This window comes from Lissotriton helveticus, chromosome 1_1 (genome assembly GCF_964261635.1).
Source record: "Lissotriton helveticus chromosome 1_1, aLisHel1.1, whole genome shotgun sequence".
Taxonomy (NCBI): Eukaryota; Metazoa; Chordata; class Amphibia; order Caudata; family Salamandridae; genus Lissotriton; species Lissotriton helveticus.
This window is the reverse complement of record NC_136057.1, coordinates 684,394,585-684,406,788: the sequence shown is the minus strand read 5'-3', so window position 1 is coordinate 684,406,788 and position 12,204 is coordinate 684,394,585. Positions and strand designations below refer to the sequence as shown.

The following is a 12,204-nucleotide window of genomic DNA, read 5'->3' as shown; positions in this document are numbered from 1 at the left end:
TGTCCCCCAAAAGACGGGTTCCATCAAACTGCGTGTCCATCAAGTTTGTCTGGACATCACCCAAGAAGCTAGACGTTCTAATCCAGGAGTGATGCTGCAAGCCCTTTGTCGATGAAATCGCTCTGCCCAGCGAATAAGTCGTGTCAAGGCCACACACCTTATGTGAATTTTGCTGCATCTCTCCCGTCCTTAACCAACAGAGCACAGCCCAGGCATCTTCCGGGACTTGTGGCAGCACTTTCGCAACCATCTCCCAAAGGGAGTGGGAGAAACAGCCCAATAAGCATGTGGTATTCGCAGAGTGCAGTGCGAAGTTGGAGGAAGAAAACATCTTCTTCCAACTTCTTGGATTCCCTATCCGGAGGGGGAGGGGAGGAAAAGAGCCCTCGGAGGTAGAAGCCTGCACCACCAAGCTTTCAGGGGTGCGGCGTTGGCTGAGAAACTGTGGGTCACCTGGAGCCGGGCGATGGCGGCGTGCAATTGTCCTATGCACAGGAGCCACAGTGCTAGGCTTGGACCACGTACCTAGAAGAACATGAGTAAGTGGCTCATTGAAGGCCAAAAAGGGTTCAGACGTGGAAGACCCAGTCTGAAGCACTTCAGTCAGGAGATCAGTCCTGACCTGCACCGAGTGCAACTCCTGTCCAAGGACCTCGGCTGCCTTTTTCACTAACATAGCGATACAAAAGGGGATGATGGACGGAGCGTTTGAGCAAATCAAACACTCACCCCCAGTCAACTGATCTGGGTTAAATCCATCACCATTCTTTAGCCCACTCAGCCACCCCATTTCAGACATGACTATATGCAAATCAGTCTGACCCTGTGCCTCATGGGAACAGTCCATCCCGAACTGCCAAGCCATGTCTTCCATGGACCGGAAACAAGCATCCTGGGACCGGTTTCGGATTCATAATCCTCATCAGCCAGGCTATCTTGAATCCAGTGGCCAAGTGAGCAAGGGACTCACGTCTGAGCATACCCTGCCACACTTAGGGCGAACAAAGCGATACAAAAGGGGATGATGGACGGAGCGTTTGAGCAAATCAAACACTCATCCCCAGTCAACTGATCTGGGTTAAATCCATCACCATTCTTTAGCCCATCCTTGGATGCTTGATTCCGGTCTGGGAAAGACAGGGCTTGGCAGTTCGGACTGGACTTTTCCCATGAGGCAAAGGGTCAGAGCTGATTTGCATATAGCCAGTGTCTAACCCAGGGTGGTGTGGAGTGAAAAAAACGATGGATTTAGGCCCAGATCCTTGTACTGGGGTGAATGTATGACATTGTTCTACATTCTGTCCATCAACTGTGTTTTTTGTAATTTTCACCCAGAGTGGGCTGGGTATGCTCAGACGTGAGTCCCAGGCTCTCCACACCACTGGAGTCAAGCTATCCAGGCTGAATGAAGGCTGATAGCCAGAAACCGGTCCTTGGATGCTTGATTCCGGTCTGGGAAAGACAGGGCTTGGCAGTTCGGACTGGACTTTTCCCATGAGGCAAAGGGTCAGAGCTGATTTGCATATAGCCAGTGTCTAACCCAGGGTGGTGTGGAGTGAAAAAAACGATGGATTTAGGCCCAGATCCTTGTACTGGGGTGAATGTATGACATTGTTCTACATTCTGTCCATCAACTGTGTTTTTTGTAATTTTCACCCGAGTGGGCTGGGTATGCTCAGACGTGAGTCCCAGGCTCTCCACACCACTGGAGTCAAGCTATCCAGGCTGAATGAAGGCTGATAGCCAGAAACCGGTCCTTGGATGCTTGATTCCGGTCTGGGAAAGACAGGGCTTGGCAGTTCGGACTGGACTTTTCCCATGAGGCAAAGGGTCAGAGCTGATTTGCATATAGCCAGTGTCTAACCCAGGGTGGTGTGGAGTGAAAAAAACGATGGATTTAGGCCCAGATCCTTGTACTGGGGTGAATGTATGACATTGTTCTACATTCTGTCCATCAACTGTGTTTTTTGTAATTTTCACCCCGAGTGGGCTGGGTATGCTCAGACGTGAGTCCCAGGCTCTCCACACCACTGGAGTCAAGCTATCCAGGCTGAATGAAGGCTGATAGCCAGAAACCGGTCCTTGGATGCTTGATTCCGGTCTGGGAAAGACAGGGCTTGGCAGTTCGGACTGGACTTTTCCCATGAGGCAAAGGGTCAGAGCTGATTTGCATATAGCCAGTGTCTAACCCAGGGTGGTGTGGAGTGAAAAAAACGATGGATTTAGGCCCAGATCCTTGTACTGGGGTGAATGTATGACATTGTTCTACATTCTGTCCATCAACTGTGTTTTTTGTAATTTTCACCCCGAGTGGGCTGGGTATGCTCAGACGTGAGTCCCAGGCTCTCCACACCACTGGAGTCAAGCTATCCAGGCTGAATGAAGGCTGATAGCTAGAAACCGGTCCTTGGATGCTTGATTCCGGTCTGGGAAAGACAGGGCTTGGCAGTTCGGACTGGACTTTTCCCATGAGGCAAAGGGTCAGAGCTGATTTGCATATAGCCAGTGTCTAACCCAGGGTGGTGTGGAGTGAAAAAAACGATGGATTTAGGCCCAGATCCTTGTACTGGGGTGAATGTATGACATTGTTCTACATTCTGTCCATCAACTGTGTTTTTTGTATTTTTCACTAACATGGCATAAGATGCCGTCTCCTCCATAGCCACAGTCGGCGGAGAGAGCATGCCAGCATCTGGGGAAGTGTCCAGAGCACTGGCCTCCCCAAGTTCCCCATACTAGTCCATCTGCTCTTCAGAAACATCCTGGTGTTCCAAAGGGCTCACAGACCCCTCATAATCCTCTTCAGTGCATAAAACATCATCAAACTGTTCAGGCGACAACATAGAGCCCCTAGGTTCAGTCAACGTCGGAATCGGCATAGAGCAATACCGTTTTTACTCTGTGTCATCGGGGATAAGGATGGGGCTGGCACAGCGGGTGGGCACCAGCAGCCCTGGTAGCTTCACTACAAAGCTGCTCCAAGACATGTAGCAAGTGAAGGATAAGGTAGAAGATTCAGAGAATAGATCCAGGCAATTAAATCTGAGACTCAATGGGGTCTGGGGATCTTTGGGCTATAATCAAGTCTTGTCCGAGGATATAACTAAAATGCTGCCCAAATATGTCTAACTAGATTCACGTACAGATCTTTCCATTGCAAGGGCCCACTGAGTCCCCTATGTAACCCCTAGGGTTACTGCCAGACCTCTGACTTTTGTGGTCTGTTTTCAGAATTTCAGAGTACGGGGGGAGATGTGCAAAAGTGCCATACAGCTGAAAACTATGAAAGTGGTGGATGATTTCTCATTTAAAATGACATTAGGTTCTTGATTTATCATGCGGAAACAAACATCTATCCTCAATGGCAAAGCCCACAAGCATTGGGAGTACTCTAAACACGTTCTAACTTACACTGCTAAGTGTAGGGAAAGATTAACAAAATCGGTTGTTGTTCCACAGCCTTTAGAAAATATTACATTTTGCCACCGAGTTCTGTTTAGCAAAGATAAAGTACATTTCAGTTGATTCTGTGGAAATATTGTTAGAGCTTTGACTAAAGAATCTCCTCAAGATCAATACTATCTTCAATACTTACAAGATACTCCCAAAAAGAACGCCCTCCACGAAGATGGACATTTTCATGTGATTTTTGCATTGCTGGCATTTGGTCTTAAATTATTTCAATGCTAGACCTCCAGGAATACTTGTTAGCCCAAAATTAAGGCGTATGATGTCTCATCTTATCTTTATGGTGTGATGAAAGGAGGTTGCAGTACATACAGTCTACTATATGATGGTTTCACACACAAATTGGGTTACAATGCAATATAATCTCAGAAATGTCCTCAACTGGGGTGTGGCAAGGACTATAGCTTTGAGTTTTGGAGCAAAATGCCAGCTACTTACCCAGCCTTGGCATGACAGCCCCAAGAAACTGTTCATCTTCCTGAAAGTGATTTTCTTGCAATGATTCCAGCAGCTTTTGCAAAATTTCTTGGGGAACCTTACATCCATTTCCCTTAAGCTCAGTAAAACGGGTCAATCGAAAGCCCTTGTCCAGTTCATAACTTTCAGGGTTAAAGGATTCCCGGACAGACATGGCTTGTAAAGTTTCACCACGTTTGATTTATGGAGAAAATTGATTTTCTCCCTCCTCAATCTGGTAAAAAACACAAATAAATTTTGTGAACATAACATGCAGAATACCGTGTGCACAAATACGAGTTTAAAAAAGATGATCTGTAATTTTCTAATAATTAGGAATCACACATTAACAACCAAATTATGTACAAAATGTAAACTTTGCTACACAAGAGATCTGAAAACAAACTAAGACACTAGAGTTAACGAGGTAGGTTGTTTATAGATTGAAGAAGTAAACATGACAAATGTTTTAATCAATTTCACTCAAGTGCAGTCAGCTAATGTGTAAATTGGAGGTGCAGGTCTTAAATATAATTTTAGAAAGATGTTGGGCTTGTTAAGCAGAACACATCTATTTAACATGTTTACATTTTTACCATATCAATGTTATGAGTGACATTTTGCCTTCATAAAATCTGTATCCTTCATCAATATATAGATATATGGTAGATGTAGATTCTAAAAAAAGACTGAGTTGGTCAAAACCAGCATATTCTCTGAAAAAGGTAGTGAGAGAAACGCAATGAAAGAACACATTTATACATGGCAACGCATTTGTTTTGGAAAATGTGACACAGGAACACAGATCTCCAAAGCCTACACATCATATTCAAGGATCGACCAATTCTGAAGCGTTAAAGCAAAGAGATATCAGTTTTTCAGACAGAAGTGAAGCTTTACTCTAGAAATAAGAACAAATGGATCTTTTTGCAAAACGAAAAGTCACAATTAGTCATAACCACATAAAAAAAGAATTAAATCATTAGTCCCTTTACAAATAAGGTTCTACTTTACTTAAAGACAACAAATAACTTAATAATTCTATGAGGTGTGTTCATATTGCTGCAGCACTCTTCGTGATTTACTCCTATAAAAGATAAATGAAACAAGTCAATTTCCACTTCAAAAAGAAAACAAGTCAAGACTGTTCGGCAGCCACAAAAACATTGTTCCCCCTTAGATACAGTCTTCATTTCATGGCAGTTGCTATCTGTAGAGGAGGGTGGTGCAAAGTGAATGCTACTTATAGATGTGATGGTAGTTTATGATAAATAGCAACTTTCAGGCTAATTTGACTGGCAGATATCAGTCGACCAGATCCAGTTACAACAGTGCCTTATAAGGTACCAGCAACAGCCCGACCATAAAATGGCAATGTCATTTTAAGTTATTGTACATGATCTGACTTGTATTTTTGGGGTCAAAGAAGGTAAGTGTGTGCTGTCTCTTTACAGAAAGCATGGCCAAAAGAATATGCACTCAAACATCGCAAAACTCTTACTGATTGCCACCAGAAGACTGTTTCCGTCACAAGTTTAAAATAACCTACTACAGGGGACAGACTCCATGCATGGTTCACAAAACCGTATTCAAGCAAAAAGAGTCATTGAGACAGTTATTTTAGTTTTTACAGGCAATTGAAGTGGCTACTTGCTGGGTTTCCAGACCCTTGTGGGACCTAGCTCAAGCCATTTGTTAGTGATTCGATCAAATGGTTGGCTGGAAGGTATTTCCAGAAATCTCCATTTCTGGCTTCGTCCGTTTGTGAATGTCGTGCTTCTGAGTTTTTTGTTTTTCTTTTATTTGTTGAGTGACATGGGCTACTGGAGTGTAGGATCACCATTATTTATAAGCAAGAACTTGACACTGGGATAGGAAGGATAGGCCATAGCTGAAGGCCAACACAAGATTAAGCTCTTTCCAGATCTGTGAAGCTTACCACTTGAACAGTAATACTCGGACAGAGTAGTAGCCATTTTAAGCACAGAAATGTGATACCAATGTGTGCCTTTTTGCCAGACACAACACTTCAATTTTAAAGTTGATCTTGTTGTTAGTTGCTTATCAATCAATAAATAGGAGAGGGGGGGACTAGGAGCTAATAAAAGTTCAGTGTCCGTGCTCCTGGGGTTGAAATAAATGCAAAGACAGCAGTCACGGTTGCTGTTCCTGGAGAGGAAGGAAAGAAGGAGTATTTAAGAGTTGAGCAGACTGTGAGGGACAGTCAAAAAGACTGTTTTATGTTGCCCTCACACATCCTGAAGGATTTCCTGCTTCATCATAGGGCAGTTGCTCCTCGTCTGGCCAGTGCTGCAATGCCCTACGTGTTCCCCGAAAGGTCACTCTAGCAGAGATCTTTTGTTTATGTCATTTGATGAGTGCAAGGGATGTCTTGGTGGGGTGGTGTAAAGTATTGGTGTGGAGCAAACTAAAACAGATTAGTCAAGTCAATTTATTTATTGCACAGTTACTTAAAACCATTTGCAATATATCACACTTTAAAATACAAAAGATACCTCTATTCTTTCTATAGCAAAACATAAAACAATATAAAAGTTAACAAGTTAATTAAGTCTAAAAGGTCTTACCACCGCGGTGTCACTTCTCTATTACTGATCGAGAATCTTTTTGTGAAATTGTCTGATTCGTCAGCTTTCTCAAGTCTAGTGCGAACTTCCTGCATATATCTCCCTATTCTGGCCAGGTCCGTAGTTAATGTGCAAGCGAATATGGCTGTAACTGCCTCGTTTGAACACCTTTACGTAACCATATAGGTTTTAGTAGCTTCCGCCGGGATTGTAAGAGGCCAATACAACAGCACATCAAATGTGGCAATGATTCTGTTTCAGAATCGCATAATCTACATTGAGTTTTATTTTCCAAGGTTTTCCGGCCCGCATTTAGCTCTTTTATTGGGAGCGATACCAGTCTAGCCCACTGAATGTTTTTTAGGGCCTTTCTCCCAAGTGCTTGATCAAGATAGGGCTGAAATTTATGTTCATTGTAGGTTGCTATCACCCCAGATTGATATCTTCCTTTTTCCAGATTTATTAACTCACTTTCTCTTGACAGTTGATAGCAATGTTTATTTATTGCCTTTTTAACAATTGGATAAGATAAGCCTTCCTGGCTCCAGTTTTGTATTACCAGGCCCAAACCTTCTACAGCTTCCTGCAGATACGCCTGCCATGGGTTGGGTGAACCATCATAAATGGGTTTTAGCCTGCTCTTCAAGCTCCCTTCCGGCGCTCTAAGTACAGAAAAATAATATTTTGTATGCGCTTCTAGGCATTCTTTGCTCTGGTGCACCAAGCCAAATTCTAGGCAAATCCCGCTGTTGCGTATGTATTTCGGTAGTTTGAAAACACGTTTATATGCACGGCACTGTGCTTTATCCATCATTGTGCTCATTTTGTCAGGAAAGGCCTGGTGGGCGTATCCCGCCACTGCCCTTATTTGTGCTTGTAATACCTTTCTAATTAGAGTGTTAGTGGAGCTCTTCATTTTCTCTTGTAGTTTGCACCAGGCGTATATTGTTGATTCCACTTTGGATTCCATTTTATGAAAGTGCATATTAGCTTTTCCTGCATCGCTCAACCAACACCCAAGGTAGTTGTAGAACTTTAAGACCATTACTGCCTCCTTTCCACATGCCATTTTAGTAATGTTTTTCTTTTGCAATTCCCAAAGATCACAACTTTGGTCTTTTCTGCGTTTATCTTTAATTCATTATTCAGATTGTATTCGTTTAGAGCATTAAAGGCCTTTTGTAAACCTGTTTTCGTGTGGTCCATCAGCACAAGGTCATCCGCGTATTGTAGGATTTGAATTTTGCTGCCCCCAATTTTTGGGATTGTTAGATTTGCGCTTTGTATCGTCTTGCCCAGGTCTGCAGTATATAAATTAAAAAGGGTTGGGGCTAGTACGCAACCCTGTTTTAAGACCTGATTTGTAAAGCACTTTTTTGTTGTGATGTTTACCAGTTTGACTCTGATCCAAGTATTGCAATATAGAGATATAATAGCATTAAGGAGGTCAGAAGGAATTTGTCAGTTACGCAATTTGGACTAAAGCTTGTCACGTGGTACTCCATCGAACGCTGCTGAATAGTCTATGAAACAAGCATAGACTGGTTTCTTTTCGCTGCGATTGGCTTGCTGACCCAAATAGGATATTGGCGTAATGTTGTCAATAGTCGAACAGCCTTTGCGAAACCCTGTTTGATAGAAAGGTAGAATATCATTTTCTTCGACCTATCTGGTTAATTCTGTCAGCAGGGTATTTGCATAGGCTTTCCCTTAGATATCCAGCAGGGCTATTAATCTATAGTTTTTTGGCTCTGTGTTGTCCCCCTTCTTGAATATGGGTTGTAGGATTGACCCGCGCCACGAGTCTGGCACCTTGCCGTGTAGTCGGCATTCGGTAAATAGGCCGGATAGGACTTTCCCCCAATAATTTATGTCTTCCTTGAACATCGCAGCCGGAGACCGTTGGGTCCTGGTGCCCCGTCTTTCCTTATCTTTTTTATCACTTTTTCCACCGCCCTTACGTCCTGCTCTTTAAGCATGGCTATGTTTGTGGAGTTTATGGATTCTGCATTGTTGTTAGTGAACTCTGTGTGCATTCTGGCGCTTCCACGTTTAGTACTTTCTTCCTTGTCCACGAATGTTCATCAGAATGCACTCAGCAGGTCTATACTCCCCCTTTCACATCCCCTGCCAGACCACTCAAGTGGGGAGTTCCTCAGGGCTCTTCCCTGAGCCTGCTCCTCTTTAATGTCTATTTCACCCCGCTGGCTGAAATGATTGCTCAGGCTAGAGTTAAAACCACTTCCTATGCGGACGATATCCAGCTCCTTTTCACCTTCGAAGAGCCCACTGCCAAGGCATTCGATCTAATGAAAACCTGCCTCAGGAACATATCAAGATGGATGGACTCAAATTCCCCCAAGCTTAATGCGGGGAAAACAGAGGTGCTGTTTTTTAATACACCATCCCCACTGTCATCCAATCTGTGGTGGCCGGACGACTTGAGTCAAGCCCTGTACCAAAAGACTCAGTACGGAACCTAGGGGTTTGCTGGGATAACCAGCTTACCTTTGATGCCCAGGTGCAAACTGTAGCAGGATCCTGTTTTGCAAAGATCAGAACAATAAAAAGACTCATTACTTATCTGCCCACTGACTGTCGAAAAACAGTGGTTCACGCCTTGATAACCTCCCATCTCGATTATGCCAATGCACTGTATGTGACCAACAAAACAAAAATGCCAGTACTGATATGCATAATTTCAAAAAACTAATAACCACCAGAATCCTGAACAATGAATCAAAAATGGGGATTACTAATTAATAGTATTTTATTCAAAATATTTGCAGCATTTATTTCAGCTTTTGATACTTAGTACACAAAATATTTACAACAGCACACGTGGAACATGAAGGTATTAATCAAACATTCAACCATTCATTCAAGATGCAGGCATATCACAGACAACAAAAACATACATGCATACTTGGAGAAAAAAGGGATTTGCAAGTAAAACAATGAAACAAATACCATAGTCTACAGATATTTTCAAGACTATTTAAACTGACTGTTTTATGCATACATTCCTATATTTATACAGGGTCTATTTGGACTCGTTGGGGTTAATATTGTATGGTAATGTACAACAAATAAGCTCTGGGTTCAGCAAAATTTGATGCCCAGAAGCTTCGGTAGACTGATGGAATGGGGCCTACGCGTTTCGAATCCCACTGGAGTCGTAGGGGATTCTCTTCAGGGCCTTAAGAGTTCCTGTACTCAGTAGAAGGACGTATGTCCTTATGGTAACTATCCCAGTGCGCTAAAGCAAACGAGACTGCCCCTGCCTTCTTTTTCTTGCGTTTGGGGGCTTCTGTGAAGACTGACTGGGTAAGCGGATGAAACGGCGAAGAACACGGTCTAGCATTGAACCGTGTGCGTTTAAATACGTGGAGCCAAATGGTTAGAAACTAGTAAGCCGTAGTCTAGTCGGAATCACTGATGGATACCGCGATTATGGGGCACTGGAATTCGTGTTTTCGAGATAGGCGTCAAAGGGGGCTTCTTTTTAGTGATTTACATAATTAAGTTTATACATCCCATGCTCCATTTTCAGAAAAAGCCGGTATGTGTAGCCTTTCGGCAAGAGTCTCGGGCGGTATTTAGCCGAGGTGTCCGCACGTCTGAATGGCGTCTCAGTCTGCACTAATCGTTCGCGCATGTGTAAGGAACACTGTATGTAGGCATTACGGCCGGTCTGTGTAACAGACTTCAGACGGTCCAGAATGCGGCGGCTCGTTTGGTGGAGGGTATTCCTCCCAGACATCATATTACCCCGCATCTCCGTAAATTGCAATGGCTGCCCATAAATAAAAAACGTCAATTTAAAGCCATGACATTGGCATAAAGGGCTACGCAGGGCATAGGCCCGGCTCATCTTAAAACCTGCTGACGTCCCAATCACAACGCCAGATCACTGCGCTCAAATTCCCAGCTTCTCCTAGTCACTCCTAGGTTTAAGAGAACCCAAAAGGGAGGGAAAACTTTTGGAGTTTGCGCCTCTCAGCAATGGAATAAGCTCCCTTTATCCCTCCGAGCCGGTCAATCTGAATCTCTATTCCGCAAGGCCCTCAAAACCCATCTTTTTGATCTATAATCTGTTTCATGTGCCCATTGCTTCCAGATTCATTCGCGCCGGGACGCCCCGTTGGGGCAACTGCGCGCTTTACAAAATACACAAATAAAATAAAACAAATAAATAAAATGTTGCGTCTACGTGCCTCACCCATGCATCTGTGTGAACGGAATTACCCTGGACTACTCTATTGTTATCCAGCTTTGCTATATATTGCCAGAGTTGTCGTTGTTTATAGGGGTTTGTTAGATCATGGATTTTAATCCACTCTTCTTCAAGCCTGTTTTGCTTGATTGTCCAGAGCAGTTGTTTCTGTTCTTTGTGTAGTTTGTTGTGCTTGTCCTGTGTGTTTTTCGAGCCAGCGATCTTATATGCTCTTTTTGCCCTTCTTAAATTGCCAGTTATGTCTGCCAATTGATTATTGTTGTCTGTGGGTTGTGAGGGCTTCTTCCCCTTAGAATTGGGCTCAGCTGTCTTCAGGCCTATTTTAGGATAGTTTGTCCACTTTGTCCAATTTTCCCTATTGGGCCCTGCGCCTATGTTGTTCTTGTTTTTCTTTCCAATATTACAGAGCCGTCACCTGATGCGTGTTCCATTTTATTCGCCTCACCGGGGCGTGTTCTTTGGCGCCTATAGATTGAAAGACCGTTATTGTTCTTTCCCGTTCTTTGATAGTGGCATTAAGTTCAACCAGGAGTAATGCATGGTCGCTTGTGTCATCCGTTTTTATTTCGAAATCTTCAATTTTGGGGGCTAGCTGGTCGCATAGGAAAATATAATCAATTATGGAGCTGTTCTTAAATGTGGTTCTCCTTTAGTTGTTATGGTCCGGCTTTTTTTTTTTTAAAGTGCTCAGCTGAGGTTAATTTGTATTCTAGTAAAAAGTTATTGAAAATTCTCTCAGCGCCGGTTAGGTGATTCCTTTCGGACTGTTTTATTCCTAAATGGTGCCAATTAAAGTCACCCACCAGCAGTTTCGCCAGTATATGGATAGGATTTCCTGCAACGTTGTAATCACATATTGTGTAACCCTTAATTTCCATTGGGCTGGTATTTAAATATACATTGATTAAAAGAAAAGAGGCGATGTTTTCCTTGACACTTTTTCCTTCTATTAGCAGTGCTTGTAGCATATTCTAATTGGTGTTAATATTCCTGACACTAAATTGTTTTGCGTCTTTGACATAGGCCGAGATTCCACCTGATGGTCTTCCATAATGATTATGTTTGGTGGCGAGTTGGTAGAAGCCCGCGTACCCTTCCAAGTGTACCGGTTCGGTTGCCCAGGTTTCTTGTAGGCATACAATATCGCACTCTATCAATTTATTTTTTGCTGTCACTTGTCTAAGGGTTTTTTGTAAGCCAGCCACATTCCAGGAGACAAGTTTGAGACTTTGGTATGTTTTTTGACCTTGTTTACTAGTGTTTCCCTCTTTTGGCGAGTTTGTTCTGGATATGGAATTACGGTCCCCTGAAAAGTCCGCCTTGTACTTTAGCGTCAGGTATGACGAGTGTCATTGTAATTCCTATCCCTCCATGGAGATTTTTTGAGGTACTTCTTCTTTAATTATTCTTTGTACGGTCGCTTCCCCCTGGGTGCTTACAATGATGCTTAGGTTA

General features: G+C 43.2%; 1 protein-coding gene across 3 annotated transcripts in view; it reads right to left on the bottom strand.

The window, feature by feature from the left end:
* SEPHS1 (selenophosphate synthetase 1) overlaps positions 1-12,204 on the bottom strand; it is a 308,347-nt gene that overhangs the window by 250,192 nt on the left and 45,951 nt on the right. For all 3 annotated transcript variants that reach the window (XM_078674220.1, XM_078674218.1, XM_078674219.1), the window contains exon 2: positions 3,907-4,159. In XM_078674220.1, the coding sequence (XP_078530346.1) occupies positions 3,907-4,099 (193 nt within the window). In that variant the 5' untranslated portion in view covers positions 4,100-4,159. The remainder of the gene's footprint in view (positions 1-3,906; positions 4,160-12,204) is intronic.